The 21,413-nt window shown below is 41.8% G+C and overlaps 1 protein-coding gene across 12 annotated transcripts in view; it reads right to left on the bottom strand.

Moving 5' to 3' along the window:
• The window catches only part of sulf1 (sulfatase 1), a 62,423-nt gene that overhangs the window by 5,045 nt on the left and 35,965 nt on the right, over positions 1-21,413 (bottom strand). For 5 of the 12 annotated variants that reach the window (XM_055230134.1, XM_055230136.1, XM_055230132.1 and 2 more), the window contains exons 2-15: positions 14,052-14,322; positions 13,452-13,691; positions 12,104-12,255; positions 9,537-9,706; positions 7,269-7,419; positions 7,022-7,197; positions 6,738-6,866; positions 6,234-6,290; positions 4,464-4,590; positions 2,357-2,567; positions 1,553-1,793; positions 1,377-1,473; positions 967-1,061; positions 122-294 (exon numbers count right to left, since the gene is read on the bottom strand). In XM_055230134.1, the coding sequence (XP_055086109.1) occupies positions 122-294; positions 967-1,061; positions 1,377-1,473; positions 1,553-1,793; positions 2,357-2,567; positions 4,464-4,590; positions 6,234-6,290; positions 6,738-6,866; positions 7,022-7,197; positions 7,269-7,419; positions 9,537-9,706; positions 12,104-12,255; positions 13,452-13,691; positions 14,052-14,223 (2,191 nt within the window). In that variant the 5' untranslated portion in view covers positions 14,224-14,322. Of the gene's footprint in view, positions 1-121; positions 295-823; positions 896-966; positions 1,062-1,376; positions 1,474-1,552; positions 1,794-2,356; positions 2,568-4,463; positions 4,591-6,233; positions 6,291-6,737; positions 6,867-7,021; positions 7,198-7,268; positions 7,420-9,536; positions 9,707-12,103; positions 12,256-13,451; positions 13,692-14,051; positions 14,323-21,413 lie in introns of all 12 variants that reach the window. The other 7 variants (XM_055230133.1, XM_033986167.2, XM_033986169.2 and 4 more) reach the window with 2 other exon arrangements.

Below are 21,413 nucleotides of genomic sequence, written 5' to 3'. Positions count from 1 at the left end.
AAACTAACTAAAAAAAACTAAATTATAAAATCAGGTCTAAGCTTTTGCTGATTAATTTTGTTTTATATAAAATGGACACCTCTACATTAAACAGTATTATAAAAAAACAAGTATTACTCACTGGTCCAAAAGGGCGCTGTCTGCCAGTGGTCATTGTTATGTGTGAAGCAGGTGAGTCCGGGCAGGCTACAGTCATCCCCCTTTTTCAGCCTCTTCTTCTCTTTCCTCTCCTTCTTACGTCTTCGGATCTCATTGTACAACTGCACCCTAGCGTCTACCTCATGTGCTGCTTCCCTAGAGGACAAATATGATTTAAAATGGGTTACAGACGTGACAAGAAGCAGCAGTGGAGGACTTTGGGAGCTTCCAGGAGATCATGCTGATGACACACAATAAGGCAATGTGTTAGATTTTATCTTTAAGCTCTTATTATATTCAAATCTGCCTAAAATTGTAGCCACTTGTACTGTCTATTGTAATGTAGGACCATATTGGAACAATGTCCACAAAGCAAGACGATTGGAGCATTTGGAAAACTGACCTAAAATGACCCATTTCAATTATGATGCATGCACATTTCCAGTAACATCATGCTTCTTTTACATGTGATTTTCAAAATAAAAGTAAAAATCTCACAAAATAGATATCCTCATGCAGGAACAGTCACATGGTAAGGTTATGGGAGGTAATGGAGTAAGTAATCGCAATCACAAACTTATTTTCAAAACAAATGGGTAAAATATGATGTGCTGGTTATGAGTTGTATTATGATGGTTATTACAGTAGGTGGCACTATACAGGACAAACAAGAGTACCAACTCACTTAAATGGATGGAGTTGATTTTTTCTCTTCTTCAATTTCTCCTTGTTTCTGATGCCTTTGCTAAAATAGCTGCTTTTATAAACAGAAAGATAAGAATTGAAGCCTAAAAGTAAAAGCATATCTTTGCTGTGTAGACTACAAACCTCTTTTTGCCACAGTCACACTCGTCAGGGCGTGTTCTCTTCAGATGACCCCTCACTTCACGCAGGTTTTTGATCTTGTCCTGGAGCGCCTCAATCTTCAAAACAAGAGACACTACATCAGTTTAGCCTCTAGTGGCCAAGTGAGGAATTTGCAGTATTACAGCATATAATTTATGTTGAAGACCATATTGTTAGAAGTATAGAGTAATGGAAAAAGTACTCAGTTTTGTTACTTAATGTGCAGAATTAAGTAATCTTGATTTACATTTTTTTTGTGTGAAATATGGTATGTAACATTTATTTATTTTTATTTGCTCAAAGGCAAGATGTGAAATAAACATGCTCTTTAAAGTGATAAAAGAAAGAACCATCAGCAAGAACCTAAATTATACAAAGAAAAGTATACATACCTCTTGGTCCACGTAGGTTTTGTGGTCCTTCCAGGCTTTAGAAGACTGGTAAACTTCCCGTTCACAATGGACAGAGTCATTCATTAAGATATAACATCTAAGAAGGGTAAAACAATGTTATAAGTTGTACTGACACTATGTTTTAGTAAAGTGCACTTCTGTAAACGTCCTCTTACTTGTGAGTGACTCTGACTGAGTTGGGGTATCCTACAGCATTAGTGTCATCTGCCAGCATCTCCTCTGAGCCGTCGTCTGTTCCTAGGGCAGTGTCTTCAGGGCTGTAGTGGCGTTTTGAGATGACCCTGCGTCGGACGGCAGACTGGTCATCAGCCTGGAGGTCCACGTCATAAATCTGACCTTCAAATTCAACTGAGAGCGACCTGGCAGGACGAGTGTGGACGAATCGTGGGCGGAAACCTGCCAGTAATAAGATAATTAATATGCTGCAGTGGACAATGCAGCAGTTCTTCTTAGATCCACTAGAGGGCACAAGACTACAAATGAAAAACCATAATGTGTGGTTAATAAATTTGAAACATTCAGTATAGACTATTGCTATTGTTTCATTTTATTGAAAACAAACAAACAAAAAACACATTGTAGATGCCATGTGTGTTTTAGTAATATAACTGAGTAAGATGATCCACATGTCTTGTATAAGCAAAAACTGAATGCCTTAATATCCACCCAAAACTAATAATGCCTGGACTATTACATTTACAAGTATATTTGTTAATGTACAACAGTCAAATAATTTAATAAACCACCCATCTCATTTGGCCAAATTGAGGTTTCAGTCTCATTCTACTCTTAAAACCCTGCTGCAGATGTTTACAGCCAAAAAAATAAATAAAATAAAACACACGAGTCATCTTCTTGACTTGGCCAGTTTGTATCATTCCTAAAACCTTAAATTTTTTTTACGTAGACTTATAGCAAGGACAGAGGCTTACATTTCATATGCCTTGTATCATACTCACGGTGGCCTGAGGAGAACTGCCTTTGTGATCGGCGGTCTGCTCGTGTGGGTTTGAGCAGGGCAGGGTCACACTCACAGCCCCTCTCTCGGTGGTCGTAGCTGCTGCGAGGTTTCAGGCTGCGGACCCTCTTCCTGGAGCCTTCTTTTACGCCCCCTCCCTTACACTTCTGAATACGCCACTTCCCTGTGATCTCCTCCACACAATGCCATTTCTATCAATAGACAAGAACAAGAAAGTATAGCATTTTATCAAATATATGCAGTTTTAAACTCAAAAACAGTTCTAAATCACCAGTGAATTGTTGAATTATCTGATTTGGACTATTTGAAGTCAAGATGTTATGATATTGTTTTGTTAACTTTTGATTGTCTGATTATCTGAAATAGCATTTGTTTTTATTAAGAATTTAGTTACAGGGAGTGACAAGATTGTATAACTAAAAGAAAATCATGAAATGCAGCTGGTGCAAGAAAGTGGAATAAATAAAATAAATAAAGAGACCACATGATCTGATTTAGGTCCATGTAGAAAGCCCTCTCTCACAAACGCTGTGCCAAGTGCGTCAGCAGACTAAAACATTATGCTGCACGCACACTTCTAAATCCCCCCTGTATCTCTTTCAAAGTTGATCTCTGTGTGCAGTGGGAGTGCAGGGGCTAATGGACATGAAGACGGTGATGTTTTGTACAAATGGAAGAAAGACATCTGCAGAGAGAAGCACAGATGATCAGGGGCAAAGTGTGGGAACAGCGGCCCAAAGAACCTCCATAATGTCGATCAGGTTTCATGTGGTAGGCTCATATTGTGATCGAGTGAAAACGGGTGTCTAACGGAGGGGTTATATCTGAGAGGAACAGCAGGTGTGTTCACATGTTTAGATATGTGAGCATTCAGTTTTATTTAGATTTTTTACCATCATTTTTGTAGTATTTTTGCTCTTATAGTGTCCATCTTTGTGCGTCATTTAGCTTTCTTTTGTATTGTGTCTGTAGTTATGTGTTAAATAACAAATAATACAAAAAGTCAATGTTAAAAGCAAAAGCCATAATAGAGGGACTTTTTCATTGGTATGATGTCTGTTTTAATGTCTCCCGCAGTGCACAGTGCAAGAGAGGCAGTCATTACCCAAAGGACTAGTGACATGTTCAAAAACAAGTGATTCTTTCATCATGCGGTCAAACTCCAAATGGTCAGAGCCGCAGTGGGACAAGAGGCCTGCCAGTGCCCTCTTCGGGATGTGTCCAATGCTGGAGTTTGTGGTCAGACTAAACATTTTTAAGTTAACCATATTGGATTTCTCTGAAGTTTATTGCTCATGTTGTCTTTCTTCCTTTGAAAATGCCCTCATTGATGAATATGACTTTGTTGGTTCATGCAGCAAAGACAGACAAGTGCTGCACTGGGACAGACAGGCAGAGGAAACAATAAAGGCCCAGCAGCTGCACACAGGACCATTTTCTCAGCTTTACGGCCTTTTAGGGCGCTTACTGGGAGGTCATGTTAAATCATGCCAGACAAACCACTTGTGACTTGGTGTAATTCAGCTCCACATTATGATGTAAATGCCCAATACCTCAATTACACCATTTCTACACATCCCTTTCACAGGTGCCCTACTCCAAGCGTGGCACCATGGTCAGACATTCTTTATGAAGACATATTTTCCAATGCTATACAAAATGCACATTAAGGCTACCATAAAATAGGTCTGGATTAGATTAGTAAACCACTCACTACCTGGACCATGTAGTGTTGCCATTTCTATTGTTCAAGACTATGAGCTCCAAGGCCGTGCACCGTTACGCTGGGTCGTTGGTCTGCCAGCAAATTAATGGCCCAAGATTAAAGACCAGTACAAAATCTGACTGAACCACAAAATGGCGCTAAAGGCTCCAATTATGTGCCAAGTGATGTTCTGTAAATGGACGTTTGATTTGCGGCGACGGAGTAAAAGTTCAAGCGGTAACAGCTGTAACATGCTCCAAGGTCACGAGGCGTTACCGTAGAAAGGAAAGGCACTGATGTGGAGAGAGGGAGGAGATCCTTTTTGTTCATAACCGTTTGAAGATACAAAATCATGTGATCACTTTGGGTGTGTTTGTTTTACCTGCCCGGGCTGCTCGCATGGCGTCTGGAACTCAGCCTGCTGGCACGTCTCCCTGACCTTCTTGTATTTGGGCAGGCTGTTGGTGTGCGGGGTGTTCAGTGAGTCATCCTTCTTCCTCAAGATTTTACTGCACAAAAAACAAAAGGGATTATCAAGACATTCATGGGAGTGATTTAGTTTTTTCTAAGTGCACCTATGCCATTTGACAACATTCACACTTCCTGGTTTTGTCTTTGTTTGAGCCCGGTTTAGTTCTGGTTTAAACTTGCTTTGGTCCTGTTCAAGTCCTGGTTTAGTCATGGTCTAATCCAGGTATAGTTCCAGGTTTATTCCTAGTTCAATCCCAATTTTGATGTGGTGTATGAGAAAATAGTATTTTTTTTGTTGTTTGCGTGTGAGCCATCCTTCAGTGTTGCTGGGACAATATCAGTAGCAGTGACAAAACAGTACTTTGACTTGCGTTTTAGTTATGAGTTTTAAGTCTCTTCCTTCTCTGCTGTTTTTCCATTTTAAAAGCTTCATCAGTTATATGACATACACAAGTGTCTGAGCCTCACACCAACGCTCTGCTAAGGGCCAGGTTTTTTGACCCCATCTTGGCACGTCTGTGGTCCTCTCTGTCGCCTCCTCATGTGCCACAGCCACCAGGTCTGGCCAGACTAGCCCTCACCAATGCCAAACCCCCTCCCTGTTCCTGGCTTTGGCCGGAGCTTGGTGCCAGCAGGACTCTTAACTCTGAACAAGACAACAAGCCTAGTATTAAATGGCTTGTTTTTTCACTTTGTCAACGTCATTTCGAGCTGTTTACTATGGGGCTCCAAAAGGGACAGTGGCCAATACTCACACTCTTTAGCCAAGGGCGATTATAAGCTAACACTTGTTGTCTATGTTGCTCCCTGGTGGCTGCATTATGTTGCGTTGAAGTATATGCTCTATGGTCCAGCTGTCAGTCCGTTTACATAGGGTTACATGGGGATATATGCAGAGCCACACACACGAAACACATTTGCCCTTCTGATTAAATACAGCATGACAAGTCAATGATGAGCATAAACTTTTTCATAAACACTGGAATTACACTGGGGTAAACCACCAGAGGCCAGCATCTAACTGTGCTGTATAATTTACGGTCACAAACAAGAACATCTATTGGTATTTTCAGACAAAGCAAAGGGGGCTCCATGCATGGTCATTTTTATCCTTTTGATGTTTCAGTCATTAAAATTGGAAATAAAAGGGAAGTAAGGAAAAAATGACAGCAGCTGTGTCTGAATGTGATCAACAGAAACATGCAAAATGTCAAAGAACCATTTTCACATATTTATTTACTTTTTAAAATCATAACTTTGTATCCAAGTAAACTGATGAAAAAGATGAAAGATACAACACTGGGAGGCCAAGTTGAGATTAGTTGTTTTTAAATCAATACAAGATCCAAGTTTGTTTTTATTGGAACTGATCAAACACAATGGTTAGTTATGTGTCAACAACTCTTTCATCAGTTTTTCTAATCTGCATGAGATGTATAATTTTACCAGAGAATATTTTAACCTCTTTCACTAAAGCGGGGTTTTAAGACAGCTGTGGTCAGGAAGTGTCTATCAGATAACACAGAGAGGTCTGAAATCCTGGAAACCACTGCAGAAAGCAGACAGTCTTTTTTGGATGCTGATTTTTGGGCCCAGTCAAATGTTTGGTCAGGTTAGACCCACAGTGAGCTAAAATGACATGGATTTGTCTGTGGTGGAGAAATGAAAAAAAAAAGCTTACCCCCGCTCCACAAGGAATGTGTCCCGCCAGACTTTGGGTTTCCGGTTTGGTTTAAATCTGGGAAAACAAAACGCACACCGTTTATAAAAATCACATGGGCACTCATCAGTAATATGTCAGGCACACAGCTACACTCACCCCGTGTGTAGTGTACAACAGCATGAATGGTACTAATGATCTAGTTCAATAAATGAATGAATTAATGGCATTTTTTTTTCCATTAGAGTTTTTCATTAAAAAATAGTCACTTCAGAACTATATGTGCCTTGTTCTTTACCTTTATCAAATCTTGGGACCCATTCATAACATGCAGATTCAGACTGATTCAAACATGTAATGTAACAAAAAAGGCTACCACCAGACTACACTTGGAGGTAAACTAATTATTGGCTATGGAAGTTTCCTTTTGCACAATAATTGAGAATGGGCAGGGTGTTTTGCCCATATTTTGTATGCAGTGCAATTGCAGTAAATAATGTCTGATGTCCTGACAACCTCACAGACCTGTTCCCAGAGCGGTCCTGCTCCAGCAGCTTGAGGATAGACTTTCCGTCCATGTCTGGAGGTGTGTCCAGTCCAGCGATGTGGAGGATAGTGGGAGCCAGGTCAATGTTCAGCACCAAGTGAGGGTTTCTGGTGAAGCACGTGCCCAGAGAAAGATATTTAATTAAATCCAACAACAGTACTGAACAATCTGTGTTTTGTATTTCTCTAGATGTTGACGTACTTCACTTGGAAGAGTATTGTGGAAAACACCAATATATACATTTATTTCAGTTTAAACTTACACAGCGCCTGCTTCCACATTGGGTCCTCGAAGGAAAAATGGTACACGGATGTCGAAGTCATAAGGCATTGATTTTCCTTTAACCAGGCCAAACTGTCCTATATGGTATCCATGGTCTGCTGTATAAATGATGTAGGTATTTTCAAGCTCTCCAGTTTCTTGTAACATCTCATAAACCTTAAAGAGGGATTGCACAGTTAGCACAGGTTTGCATTTGCTACTTTTTCTCTTTCAGATAAAAGACTTACTTTCTGCACTGAGTCATCGACAGATAATAGCGTCTGTAGTCTTTTGCGGTGAAGGAAGTTTGTGAACTCCATGTGGATTGGCTTCATAGGGCCGGTGTACTGCATAATCCAGTGTTTGTCCATATTCGGAGCGTAGTTGTAGCTTGGAGTTCTGGGGAAACAGCAATTAAGTTTAAAAAGTTCCAGCGTAACATAGATATTATTTATAGCAGGGTTTGATTACATCTGTAACAAGATGGCAAAAGCACCTGTCTGCTACATTCTGCACTGTGCAGTGAGTAACAGGTGCCACATTGGTCCACAACACTTTGACATGCATCAGTAGCTGCTCTGTTTGTTGAAGGAAATGGCCAAATACTGAGCTGCTACTGCTGGGGCCGTTTTTCCACACCTCTATCCCAGCCTCCCTCTCCTCTCATACAGACGAGGCTCTCGCGCTCCGCTGCGCTCTTGGCACAGACCAGTCATTTGTGGGTTGGCACATGCTTAAGAAAATAATAGGCCCCAAAGTCAAGTTTGCAACAAGTTCTGGACCAAAACCTAATAAGTCATGGTCATCTGAAATGCGGGAACAACAAGAGCGGGTAAACAGCCACAAGGGAGCTAAAAGAGGCTATCCTATCTGCCAAATAACTGCCTAAACAGACTAAGCAAGAACATATTAAGAAAAAAATAAACTGTTATTCTGCCTCAAGCAGCTCCTTCAATAAGCAACACGTATGACAGAGCTGCCTTCTGCCCTCTTCTCCGCAGGCCCACTTTGTGAGAGCTGAACTCTTCACCCACTTAGCTTGGCGGTCTAATAAGCTCCACAAAGAGACCCGTCTCTGGGCAGTGGGCCACCATGGTATAGGGCCCTGGGCAGCAGGGACCAGGAATGCAGAGGTCAAAAAGAATAGAGCAGGTCCATAGGTGGGGTCACACCTGCCACCTGCCACAGACAGGCCCAGAGTATTAGCTGGATTATAGCAGCTCATAGCCCGCTGTTCACCCCCGCCTGCAGCACGACCAAACTAAACTCTATTGACACTATGAGGCTTAAAGACACTGCCTCGAGCAACTTCAGCTAGACTAATTCAGCAAAGGTGATACTTACAAACCACATCTATAGTGTTGAAAGTGGGATAGAAGCCTGCTAGGATCTAAGCTACAGAGTGAAAATACCTTCTGTCAGGAATGTTAATGGCATTAACAACAAACCTGCTCCCTGCTATTGTTCCTGTCAAAGTACAGACACTGGTTTGATTTATGAGGCGACTCCTCCGCTGCCACGCTGTCTCTGTCAGAGTTCTGCCATCATGTCAGCCCAAAGAAAGTAGCTTGGTAACTGGATACTAAAACCCCCTCAATCTACTCAAAACAAATCTATAAAACAAATTGCTTTGTAGCATTTAACCGTGAAACTTTCCCACATTTTATACAACTACATTGCCAACAAACATCAAAACATACACCCAGCAACAACCTGAGCTGCCACAGCAACCACTGACAACACTCAGCACCTAACCACAGTGAATTGGATAACCCCCTTTTAGTCACCCAACAAACCAGCCCCCCTCAGCCCAATCTAAAAATAAATTAATATTTCAAAGGGTGTTCAAAGCACACAATGCATTCCTCCCTGCAATGGGCACACTGGTGCTACTACTGATTGATATGGACAGGGTCAGGAAAGCCTCTGTCTGCCCAATAGTGAATGAGGAAAGATGGGAGAATGACAGGACACACTAGACAAAGGGTGAGCATATTTGCCAAGCATTTGACAAAGTAAATACAGTGCTCCCACAAATGATCAGTAGAGATTTAAAGTAAATGTGACTAGACAGCCTAGTGACATAATGGTGATTTATAAAGATGTATCACAATTCAGGCATGGCTAAATTCTCTTTTGGTAATTATTGGATTATTTAAGTTTATCTGCCAACAGCCTAAGTAACCAGCAAACACAAACTGTTGCCTCTTTATGAGTAATGAAAACTGAGGGAGGTCAGCTTGGCACGACTATAACTCTTAAAAAAACTCAGATCATCTCCCTGGTATTTTCCCCCGCTATTCTTAGACAATAAATCATTTTGATTTCATGCTAGCCCCAGCAGCGTCTCCGCAAACTATCATCACTGGGTTGGAAAGGCATGCGTACTGTAATGTTATTAGTTACACAAAATCATTATGAGTGGAGGTGGATGTCTAACAGCCGTAGTGGATAAGAAAGTAAACAGAGGATCCCTGCTGACTGTGCCGTTTCATATGATACTGAATGTAGCTTACATGTGCTGAGAGGCGTTTGGGAAGTGTTCGGCGTACTGGGGGGCCGAGTCCTCTGGGCCATGGGGGGCGGCATGACTGATAACCATCATCACAGGCCGGTGCGGGTAGATCTTTTTAGACATGCGGAAAAAGTTGATGCTGTCATTGGTGATCAAATCTGTGAAGTAGTCCTGCAAAAAGAAAAGAGAACGCTTTGAATACTTTTATGAGGTGGGCCTGGGCTAAAAATGGCTCAGTGTAAAAGCTTGTTTATTGAGAATGCACAACAGCGGCATTGATAAAGTCATTCACAGCAGCACTTTCAATCACTGTGACATGTTGTTTTCCTCTTCCAGTAATTTTCAAATAAATCGAGAGGCAGAGCAGCAATGAACCGGGGCCATTGAGTGCACCACCGTACCAATCTGTCGAGTCAACAGCTGGCAGTCTGCCTGAGAGTAAATCCAAGTGTGTGTGTATATACAGGGTATGTACTGCTGCCCCATCAGTGACTCTCTACACTATTCAATGTGACATGGTTTGATGCGAGCGAGGCCTAGTGTCTTCACTGGTATGCTGTTATGACGGCGTCCCCCTATCCTGTCCCCTCTCTCATTGTATCTGTTCTCTTTCATCATTTGATCCAGTTTGTTGTTGAAACCTTTTGAGTTTGCCGATTTCAATTACATAACTCTTTAATATGATATTATATTAAATCTGACATAAAAGGAGATAGATGAAAGACTTGGAATCAATGTGAATGACTCAGTGGCACATTACAGTATAAATCCGTAAATCGTCACAGGGAATGTTCTGCCAGTCCAAACTCTTAGGTCATTATAAATATCAGAGTTGCACTGGGTAGGACGCACATCACATCATAAACAAATCCAAAAGGCAATGCACAGCTTTTAAGGCTTTAGATCATTTGTTGTGGTATATCCAGAATGGAAAAACTGTAAAGAAACACAAGGGGAAATCCCAGGGCTCACTGCACTGTTCAAATTTGCATGTAATAAACAATAAAAGGACTTCAACACAGGAAGTGGTTACACAAAACATGCGATGACAAGAAGTTTTATCAAGTTCTGGTGCAGTATAATTTATACAATAGCTCACACCCTTAAATCATAACAGTAAAGTTTCCAGTAGACAGTACCTGCTGCTCTGGCATGCCTCTGCTGCTGCCTGGCATACAACGTACGGAAGGGAGTGCCAGCATTTGAATGAAAGGGGAAAGGGTGATTTCCCTCAAAATGTCAGAAGTGGGTTTGGCTGATGCATCCTGTCTCTATTAATAGGCTTTATAGACAGGGCAGATTTAACGGCCTGGTGCAATAGGCTGCTGATTGTATTCACATGGCAAAAGTACAGATTGATCATGCCAAGGCTCCTAAAATCTGAGCAACTGCTACAAAGGTCCTGGCAGGTCAAAAGGAAGTGATTGTGTCATGAGGAAATCCCTTTAACAGCTAACAGGTCTATGGTTACACACTTAGCCTTTTGCAAATGACAGGTAGTAAGTGACTGTGACATAATGGTGTGATACTAATTATTTAAACACATTTGAGGTGCAGAAGAGAGTCTTTTATTTATAGTTATTCTGCATCACATTCCAAAGGCACCTGGTAAATCCAACTTAGGTCGGCACAGTGGACTTGCCATCCGGACTCTATAGAATAAATGGAACAAACTCTTAATCAAAATGTCAAATAAAAGTCCTCGGTCTAAGACGTCAACCTCCGTGAACTCATCCTCCTACGTGTGGAAAATGTGAGGGAATGCCTCCTCAACTCATACGTGATTTGGTTAGCCAGCTGCGACCGCTGTGGCCTTCCTCGTCTTTCTCACCCTGTACCTCTCAGACTCCCAAAGCTCAGACCTGTCCTCCAAAAGTAGATTCATGGTTTTACACAGTCAATAGCAAATAGTGTCCATTTGGTTAGCAGGCCATAATATGCTGACCAAGCCCTTACAGTGTAAACACTTTGGCCCGAATTTGAGAGTAACTTTGCACCTCTGTCCAAGTTGGCACAGGAACAGCAGAGCTAACATTTGGGTGTGCATCGTTTGGACAGGCCTTTTGACACGCATCCAATCTCTTCCTCTTAGATTCCCCATGCCCTTAATACCTTGCTATCTAGAGTGATCTCAGGCTAAGCACATCACTGTGAAAATAGACTGTCTGCTTGGTAAATAGTTTGATGAGTGATGCTTTCCAAAAGGCTAAAAAGAGCTACCTTACTCAACGAATCTGCATATATTTTAGTGAATGTTAATTTAAGACAGGACAGACAAAAAAGATGGTTTTGGACACTTACATTTTACAGAATCTAACTGCTGAAATGGATGATAATAAAGGCACAGTGCAAAGACGCCATGCAGAGTCACCTCATTCCCTGTAATTCTCAGTTGAGGATCCCTGCCAGCCTAGATAATAATATTGTGATACGACTACTGCCTGTATTTAGCAACCCAGTGAAACCCTCAATTTATCACGCACAGTCTACATATTAAGTCATACTGCGAAAACAAATGAGTGATCAAGGTAATAGACCCCTTTTAAAAGAAATGATGGGAACACATACCTTGGCATAATCAGCGCCGTGTTTCTCCTTGTAACCATTTCGACAGACTGTATAATTATAGAAGCGGGAATTTTTGATCAATCCAACCCATTCACGCCACCCAGGAGGAATGTAGCTGCCGTTGTATTCATTGAGGTACTTGCCAAAAAAGGCTGCCGAGAAGATGGGAGAGAAAAGAAAGTTGTAAAAGAAATCATAGGGCATATATGACTATAGCATACCTCCTGCAATAGTTTATCTCTGTGCATGTGTGGCGTGTTCCCTACACTTTCTCATATAGGCTGGGCAAAGAGCCAGGCTGTCGCAGAGGAGGCTAATTGCAGTGTACGGCACAGGACTAAAAACCGCAAGGCGTGCTGCAAGGCCCTGGACCCCACTGGGCCGCCCAATGCAGCGCCTGCCTGTCATTCAAACATAGAGTGTCTGATGGTAGATGACGGGGCCCTGGCACACTCTACATGTTTGCATTTCTCAGACACACATGGACAAGGGCTTACGGTAAACTCTATTGACCACCACAAGTGCAATGCCAGGTCAAAGTTTAGGCTAAATTTGACTATGGGCAACTGGCAACAAACAGCCATCTATCTCTCTCTCTCTCATACATTATATATATATATATATATATATATATATATATATATATATATATATAAAATCACATACATATATAAACATACACACTCTCTACTAGTCAAAAGGACACAAGGTTTCATTTATTTTGCCTTTTTATTTCCATGATTATTTACATTGTAGATTCTCACTGAAGGCGTCAAAACTATGAATGGACACATATGGAATGTAGCAAACAAAAATAAACTTGCTAAAAAAATCACCAGCCTTTACTTCAAACCCTAATTTGCACTTTTGGCATTTCTTGACCCTGAGCGGACGTGAAAACCATTTCAGGAGACTTCATCAAAAAGCACACACACTGTATTGTCTGGCCTATACGTCGCTCCAGAGTACAAGACACACCAGCGAAAAAATGCATAATAATGAAGAAAAAAAACAAGTAACATAACAAGTTGCACTGAACTATAAGTCACATTTTTTGAAGAAATGTATTGTAATTAATTTATCTATATATCTATTTCTCTCTTATATATAAATGTATAAAACTACATTTATGAATTATGATGCTGACAGAGAGAGAACTAAAATGTCTATGTAATCTATTGAAACTTTAAATATTATTAAAATGATTTATTTAAATAGTATTTTTCTTGTTCCTTAAAATTCAAGTAAATGCGGCCACATTTACTACAGCAAATAATTTTTTGCTTTTATCAAAATAATCAGATTTTGTGTTTTTAGTTCTCTATAAAAAAAAAAAAAAGTGACCAACCTGTCCTGTAGCCAGTATTGTTGAGGTAGACTGCGAATGACCGGGGCTCGTGCTGCGCTTGCCAGGAAGGGGAGGAGCAGTTCTCGTTGTTGGTGTATGTGTTGTGGTTATGGACATATTTGCCAGTCAACATGGAGGAACGTGACGGACAGCACATAGGAGTGGTGACAAAGGCATTGGTGAAGGATGTGCCACCATCTTCCATGATTTTACGAGTTTTGTTCATCACCTGAAGCGATCCTGAAAAAAAATAAAGTTAATTTGACTTTTGTCTCCATCTGTTTATTCCTGTTTATTCCATGAGCCTGTTTATTTAATACATTTGAATACACTTTTTTTTTTTTATAAAGCAGAGTCAGTCTTTTGTAACCTCCATCTGACAAAATAATTATCATTCACTATGTTAATAGACCAGATGGCCATTCTGCTCTGGCTTATGGCCTCTGTTTAATATTTCATGTGTGGATGAAGACCACAAACAGGCTACAAAGAGTGTAATAAGATTAAATATGTATACAGAGGCTTATATTTTGATAAAATTCTTGGAGGCAAATTAACCTAGAAGACTAAATTGTATTTTAGAAAGAGTTTCAGCCTTACCCAGCTCCACATCCTGGTCGTCCGTCATAATGAGGATAATGTTGGGCCGGATGTTCCTGCGGTCTCTCTGGATGCGCCCCCTTAGCCCCTGGGGCCTGGTGGTGAAGGCAGAGCCCCCAGGGGCCCAGTCCATGGCGAGCAGGGCCAACCAGGCCAGCCACGGCAGCAGCATGGTGCCCGCGCCGGCTCTCAGGGTGGGCAGAGCTGAGGATTACTGCAGCACAGGAGGCAGGCCACAAACTCACGCTGCCACTCCTATTGTCACGGTCAACTGTGGAGAGAAACAGTGACAACTGGTCAGGCAAAAGACAAGGATAGCATTAAACCCAAAGTACAAGTACAAAACATCTCACGCACTGTTGTAAAACAACTTGAATACAAATAAAATATATAAAAGAACGCCTCATGGAAACTTTGGAACGTCATTAGCAACTATATAATTAGTTAAATAAAAATGGTAAACAAAAGTTGTAATCCACCAATTCTCCAAATGTCATAGCTTTTGCCTTTTAACACCCTTCTCCTTCATATACTCTGTTCATATATAGTGAGCCCACTGTCACACACGGGAAGTCTCCATCTCCACTGAAGAGTCGCTGTTCAGCCCACTGTGCAGTGAAAGCACTATTGGCTGAACACCCTCAAACACCCAGGCCACTGTCCACCATTAGCCAATCACAGGCTGCCTTCCACCTGTCACTCAAAAGTCCACCCCTGGTGAGTCAAGCGTGGCTGGTGAGAAGGAAGGGACCACAATGGGGGAAGGGGGCGAGGGGCACAGAGGCAGAGAGAGGGTTCCGCTACATTAACCCCAATGCCACTGTCGCCAGTCACACATTACCATTGAGTCATCCCAACAGCTCTTTTCTGGAGTCATGGTTGACCATGAAAGTCTAAACATCCTGTCTACAGGTAGAACATTAGCTACAGTAGAGTTTGGACTCACATGAGTCCTACACCCCAGTGCTATAGAGAACCACATATGCATAGTTCACAGAACTAATACTATATGTAACAGAACTACTGAAGGGCATGTGCCGAAGCATGAAGATGTAATGAGTGCCTGAGGAAACGTGCCGTGTGGACAAAACCACAGAGTGGCATCATGCTGATCTCCATTCTGAGTTAATGGCCTGAAAACAGACAGCAGGTCTATGACACCTAAGGCTGGTACAACCCCACTGGGTTGCCCCAGACAGGGACTTTGGCCACAGTAGTCTGTGTAACACTGGGCAATCAGTCTCAGCACTGGTGTATTTTATTAAACATAATCAGGAAGACATTAAGGAAGTGTACTCAGTGAATTCATCAATCCTATTCGTTATTACTGTATTAGTGTCAGACTGGTTGTTCTTCCATACTTGCTGGATGGCTGGTCCTGACTCCAGGGCATAGCAGCCATCACAACAGGCCTGTGCAAACATTGGTGGCGTTTGGACAAACATGCCTCCAGCGTAGAGTTGCAGGGACAACATCAGCTCATCCTGAGTCAGACACAACACAAACTACTGCACTGACTAAACCCCACATATAGGAATGACGTGTTTGCTATGAGCAGCACTTATTTACCATAAAGAATAAAAGGGTAAAGCAAATATGAACGTGTGTCTTCACTGTGCACTGGATGCACAACTAGTGTAGTCTTGGCATGCTTTTCAAATTCAATTTAACAAGTCAGTGGCTCTCACCAAAGGCCTGTACTTACAAAGAAGGAAGTGACAAGACGGTTCATTGTGGAACAGGAGACAAACCTTGGAGCACTGGAGTGGTTAGCCTTAGAGTTATCAATAGCTACAGTGTCTGGAGGACTGAGATGGCAGGCTAATAAAGAGGCATGCATAAAGGCACACAGGAAGTGCACCATGTTATGAAGCGAGCAGCCCTTTCTGTCCTTTAGGTTACCTCTCATCTTAACTCACTTCCACCTCATCCACTTTCTGCTGAGGTCATCTGAAGTTCAGTCACGAGGACCTCCAGTAATGGCACATCGATCATCTGACAGCTGTCAATTTCAAAGTTAATGGAATCGTTGCAGTGACTTTTGATGAAGCCTAGTTGCTGATGATAGATGGACTGTGTTAAGTGCGACACTGACATGGTGTGAAGCCTTGCATATCTTATCTCTGGTTTCTTGTTTAAATAAGTTTTACTTTACAGCCTTGAGTCTTGGGGGGTCATCTGATGTGGATGTAAACAGTGTTTCAAAGTCAGAACTTTATAACTATAAGTACTGAGATGTACAAGATCTTCCTCTGCAGTATGGACGGTCAGGTGATGTGTTGTTCCACTTGTGCAGAAATAATGATTATGTTCAGATTAAACCAAACAAAATGTGACTGAGGCAGCTCTCACTGGTCACCATTCAGGGACTGAGAGACTGAATCAGGTCAATGCTAAGAGTTGTGTTTTGTAAACATGGCTGACAAAGTATTATCTGCGCACTCCTCTTGCCTAGGGCACTCCAATGGATGAGAACAAGTGAGATCTGCCCCACTGGAGTTGCACTGTGAGGAAACAGCACTAGTCCACAAAGATAGTGTTCGAGTTTTACATGTGATACAACTCTTTAATAATAAAATTATTAAACTAATTTGACTACATGATCCAAGTAAAAACTTCTCATACATCAGCTGTGCACACAAGAGGCCTTTATTCACAGACTGGAAGATCATTCTTCTTCCTCATTGTTTTGGGGGATTAACACTAATGACCCTTTAAATGGGCCTTTGCTGTAGTCATCGTGGTTAAGCCCGGGGAAGGAAGACTGCGGATGGACGGAACATAAAATGACCACTGGTTCAAAGGCTTCAAACAATAAGGCCACTATGGACCGTTTGGACGCACAGCTGGCAGAAACATAAAAGATTTGCAATTTTCAGATTAATGGACATCAACACGGGGACTTTTAGAGCACCTCTCTATTTGCTAATCTCAGCTCTGATAGTTTTTTTTCCATCCTGAAGCAGCTTTGGCACATTCGGCATAGCCCTGATTCGGTCCGGCTGCACTGGGAGACAGCTGTGCTTGTGTGTAGAGTAAAGCTGAGCATAATGGGAGCGTTGCTTGTATAACCGCGCAGGGCAACACTATTTGGCTGCCTGGCAGTTGTGCCCCTCGGTAAGAGCCTGAAAACCGCACACCCTGCTGCACCCTGACCCTCCCCTGACCCGCGTGGTAATATGGCTTTGATGGTGGCTTGTTTAACCTAACCTCAGCAACCTGAGGCTACCCACACACAGGGGTTAAGAGGGGAAATTCAGAGGGAAGGAGAAAATTAAGTGAAGGGGGCTGTGTAGAGGAAGTTGAAAGGTAAAAGTATTTGTCACAGTGATGTTAACAAGATACTGTGAACTTGAAGGAGACATATGCAAAATACACTTTTGTGAGCTTTTAATGACTTTAAAACTTGGCTAAGACCATGATGGGGGAAAGCCAATATATTTTGATTGATTCATGAATGTTTGAGACGGAGTGCTCCAAAAGTTTCAGTTTTCACCCATCCCCCGTCTCCGCCCACATCCCTGTGCTTACTTGTGATTATTTATATACTATACAGATGGTTAAAAATGTTGTGTGGCCACTTAAAAAAAAAAAAAAAACAAAAAAAACAAACGCTGCTTGGTATGGTGACACTCAGGTGGTCTTAGATATTAATTCTACAGTTTTGAACAGGGGGATAATTGTCCATTTTCTATTATTAATTGTCCATTTTCTATCATTAATATTGTTGCTAACAATGACCAAAATGTTAATTGATGATCTACTTACGTCATGGTTCAATACCAAGCTTGAGACAAAAGCTTGTGTTTGGATGGGCTTAAAACAACAGTCATGCTACAAAGAAGTGCTTAAGTAAATGACTTTGATTCAAATAACATAGTTCTCAGGTGTGTGCCAGTAGACTGGCTAATATCCAAGTTAATACAGAGTGCCAAGAGGTGAGTGGGTTCACATTCCCCAAAACAAGATGCAAGTCAAACCCAAACCAGATGCAATCGGGCTAAAGTAAATCAGCCATTCATAAAAGAGCCAGCGCTATTAGGGACAATGTGCATTTCAAAGAACATCAAATCCCCTCTTATTCCTGTGCATTCTCTCCTTTCTCTCTTCCCCCCATGTTTGCCTAGGCCATCTCTAAGGCAGCCAAGACACACAGGAACAATGGTAAAGAGAGCAGAATGGCATACTTTGAATTCTGCTGGGCTCTGACTTTATACTACACGATTAGTGGCTAAGACCTCATAAGATTTACACACCAATAAGCAGTAACTGTTTATTGAAATGGAAACGAGGAGAGATAAATAAGAAGTGTTAATATTTGAAGCAGACGTTTTAGTGGCGTCTGATTGCTCCCAGTGCAATTCAAAAGGGAAAAAACTATTAAGTGAAGCCTTAGATTAATATTGAGGTCAGTCCAAATATTTCTGTAATCCAAGCGCATTTGGCTCGTCCAGTGCCATGAAGACTGATGAGGGTCTTTCACACTGAGAGGGGCCTATGTCAAAGTGCAGCATAGCCAGCCGACTGAGGGGCAGGACAGTGTACCCACCGTCCCGGGACCCTGTGAACTGAAGCTCCTCTGTGTCGCTCACACATACACTTTGAGCTTTTTCCCAGAATGCATCTGCAGCCAAACCATGGTGGTGTTTTCAGACTCTTCACTCTGCTGATTTGTTTGACCCAAAATGCCCAAATTGGTGCAGGATCTATGACAAAATTCCATGGAGAAAAACAAGCAGAGTGCAGGGGTGCAGAGAGATCACTGGCTCTTTGTTCCCGCATGTTTATGACAGGATAAGCCTCAACATTGACAGGCCCATTCTCAATCTTATAATGGTGCCTGTTGCTATAAAACGTTACAATAGAAAAAGTATTGCTTTTGCTGATACGGTGTTGGATAACAGAGTTTTTGAATGCTCCTACATTATATGTACTTTGAAATGATTCCCATCCAACTGAAATGACCTTGGATTTGGGAAATTACCAATTTAATGAAGAGAAATGACCTTAATTCCAGGTAATGTGAACCTGGAGTGGCTAAAACCCTGATGTTTTTCCTTGGAGTCGCTTTGTAGTGCCAAGCCGGCCAGGCCACCCCATCAATATTATGGATTCATCCTATAATGTATAATTAAAAGAATCCTGCTTGCATGGAACTTCAAAGAGGAATTATTGCAGGTGGTCTGTTGAGAATAACCATGGGGTTTGCGGACTCAATGAGGGAAATCATTATAATGCACAAGGTCATTGCTGAAATGGAGAAAAGTGGCTCTATTTGAGAGCATGCATACATGTGGCCCAGTGCTGGAGGTGGTATGTATTTAAGTGTTTATATCCTGAATGAACACCTTTAAATTAGGCTGTAAACCAAAAAGATCCAATTTTACAAGTGGAAAACCATATTTACCCTTCAGCGGGGTAAGGGCTGAAGGCACTGCTTTATAGTGGGATATACAGAGAGGTTTTGCAATGTAAGAGGTTAATAAAATGTAAAGGGTTAAGTAAACATTTTGCTATAGTATTTCAAGTTTTAGTTTCAATTACATGATCTTATTTTTATCTTTTAAAATCTTGAAAAATTCATGCAAAATGCCAAAATGACGATCCAAGTCGGAGTCAAGTCCCCAATGTTTGTTTCTCTTATTTCACCGATTTAAGTCAGTTAAGCCCGATTTATGATACAAGATGTTTTGGTCATTGTGCTCCCATTAGAAATGAATAAGCACAAAAGAAAGTCATTCAGAGTACGGGTGGCTTTCACATCCTTTTGACAAATCAAATATATAACCCAGATAAATAATTCCCTCGACCACAAAAGAGAGCTATGGCAAATTGCTTCAATGGGTTTCCACTGAGGTAATTGTCAAGAATAAAGAGATTGACTTCTTTTCCATGAAATCAGCAGCACAGTGGCAGCTAGTGAAGGGAGAGCCAGAGGACGCCTGACAGCCAGGGAGTACAAGCTTAAAATGTTGGACAGTCTTGAAACTTTAATGAATACTGACTTAGGAAGTGCATGTGGAATAGGTTTTTCTAAAGCTCTAAATTAGTGAAACCACAAAAATTGGAAAAATAAAAATCATGAAATGTGTTGAGTGTAAGATTTGGGGAAAAGACTGACTGTTGCAATAGCTTTGAGGGATAAGCTTCAATTACATCATATTTTTCAGTTCAGGGAGTTCATGAAAGAATATACCATTTTTGTCTGGAGAAGTGCTCACTGGTATGGTCAGCTGCAAAACGAATCGTAATTGTTCAACAATTAATTCAATACAAAGTCTATTCTCACTGGGAACCAATTAGGTTAAACTCCCCAGGGGAGGTGGGATCCTCTCAGTCAGCAATCCTCTTAAGTATAGTGCTGCTTCTGGCACTTGAAACTGAACACCCCTAAAATATGAAGCATGTGTAGGCATATTCTGTGGACCGTAGACAAACATAGATCATGAGGAGCAGCTTGCGTGACCCTGAATGCCATAAACCCCTCCACCACACCAACACGATACCACTCGTAAAAAGTCCATTTGTCCGATTGCACCTGTGCATGTATTTGGGTATCACATTCACCAAGTGTCACTCACTGAAGTGCACCGAGTCTGCAGACAGACACATAACCAGTCATTTGTACACAGCAGCTCGTCTTTCCATCGCCTGTGGCACTGTATGCTTTGCAAAGCATGTCTCAATGTCATTTGTAATTTAATTTATCTAATCCCAACTAACTTGGGGCAAACATTTGATATGGGAGTTTTTGGAGAGTCTGACTAGATTCCAATGAGCTTACTGTATATATGCAAACTTTCTTTTACATTTGAGCCAACAATAAAGGAATCAAGCCACTTCATCATCTTAACATGTTCAGGAGACGGAAAGACAACTTTGGTTTTCTTGAAGTGTCTTGAGCAACTTTAGAAAAGTCAGTGATTCGTGCAACGCTGGCCCTGGCAGTATAAACACCAGAGCACAAGTTGCACAAGCTTTAATTCAACTCCTCATTCTGCCACATCCACATAACAAAGTCAAACTGTTGAAATGCAGGCAAACAGGACCGGGGGCTCGAACAGCACATGTCCAAGTGTCCACAGTCCGGCTCTTGTACGTGCACACTCCACGTGCACAGTGCGCTGGCACAGCCTGAATGTGTTTGTGCGCTCCAGGGGAGAGCCAAAGAAAAGGAGCAGAAGAGCTGAAACAAACGCATGCTGGCTTCTATTAGTCGAGCTGTGGAGCGCAATGGAGGGGCGCGCAAATGTATTCATACCCCTGCCCACCCCGTCCTGTCCCTCCTGTCCCATTATCTCCATTCGGGATAGAGGTGGATCAAAAGGGACAGCCCCCCCAGCGACGGCACTTCTGCCTCCA

The sequence above is a fragment of the Periophthalmus magnuspinnatus genome, chromosome 20 (assembly GCF_009829125.3).
Source record: "Periophthalmus magnuspinnatus isolate fPerMag1 chromosome 20, fPerMag1.2.pri, whole genome shotgun sequence".
In the NCBI taxonomy this organism is placed as follows: Eukaryota; Metazoa; Chordata; class Actinopteri; order Gobiiformes; family Gobiidae; genus Periophthalmus; species Periophthalmus magnuspinnatus.
Note: the sequence above shows the minus strand (reverse complement) of the source record. Positions and strands in the feature narration are given on the sequence as shown.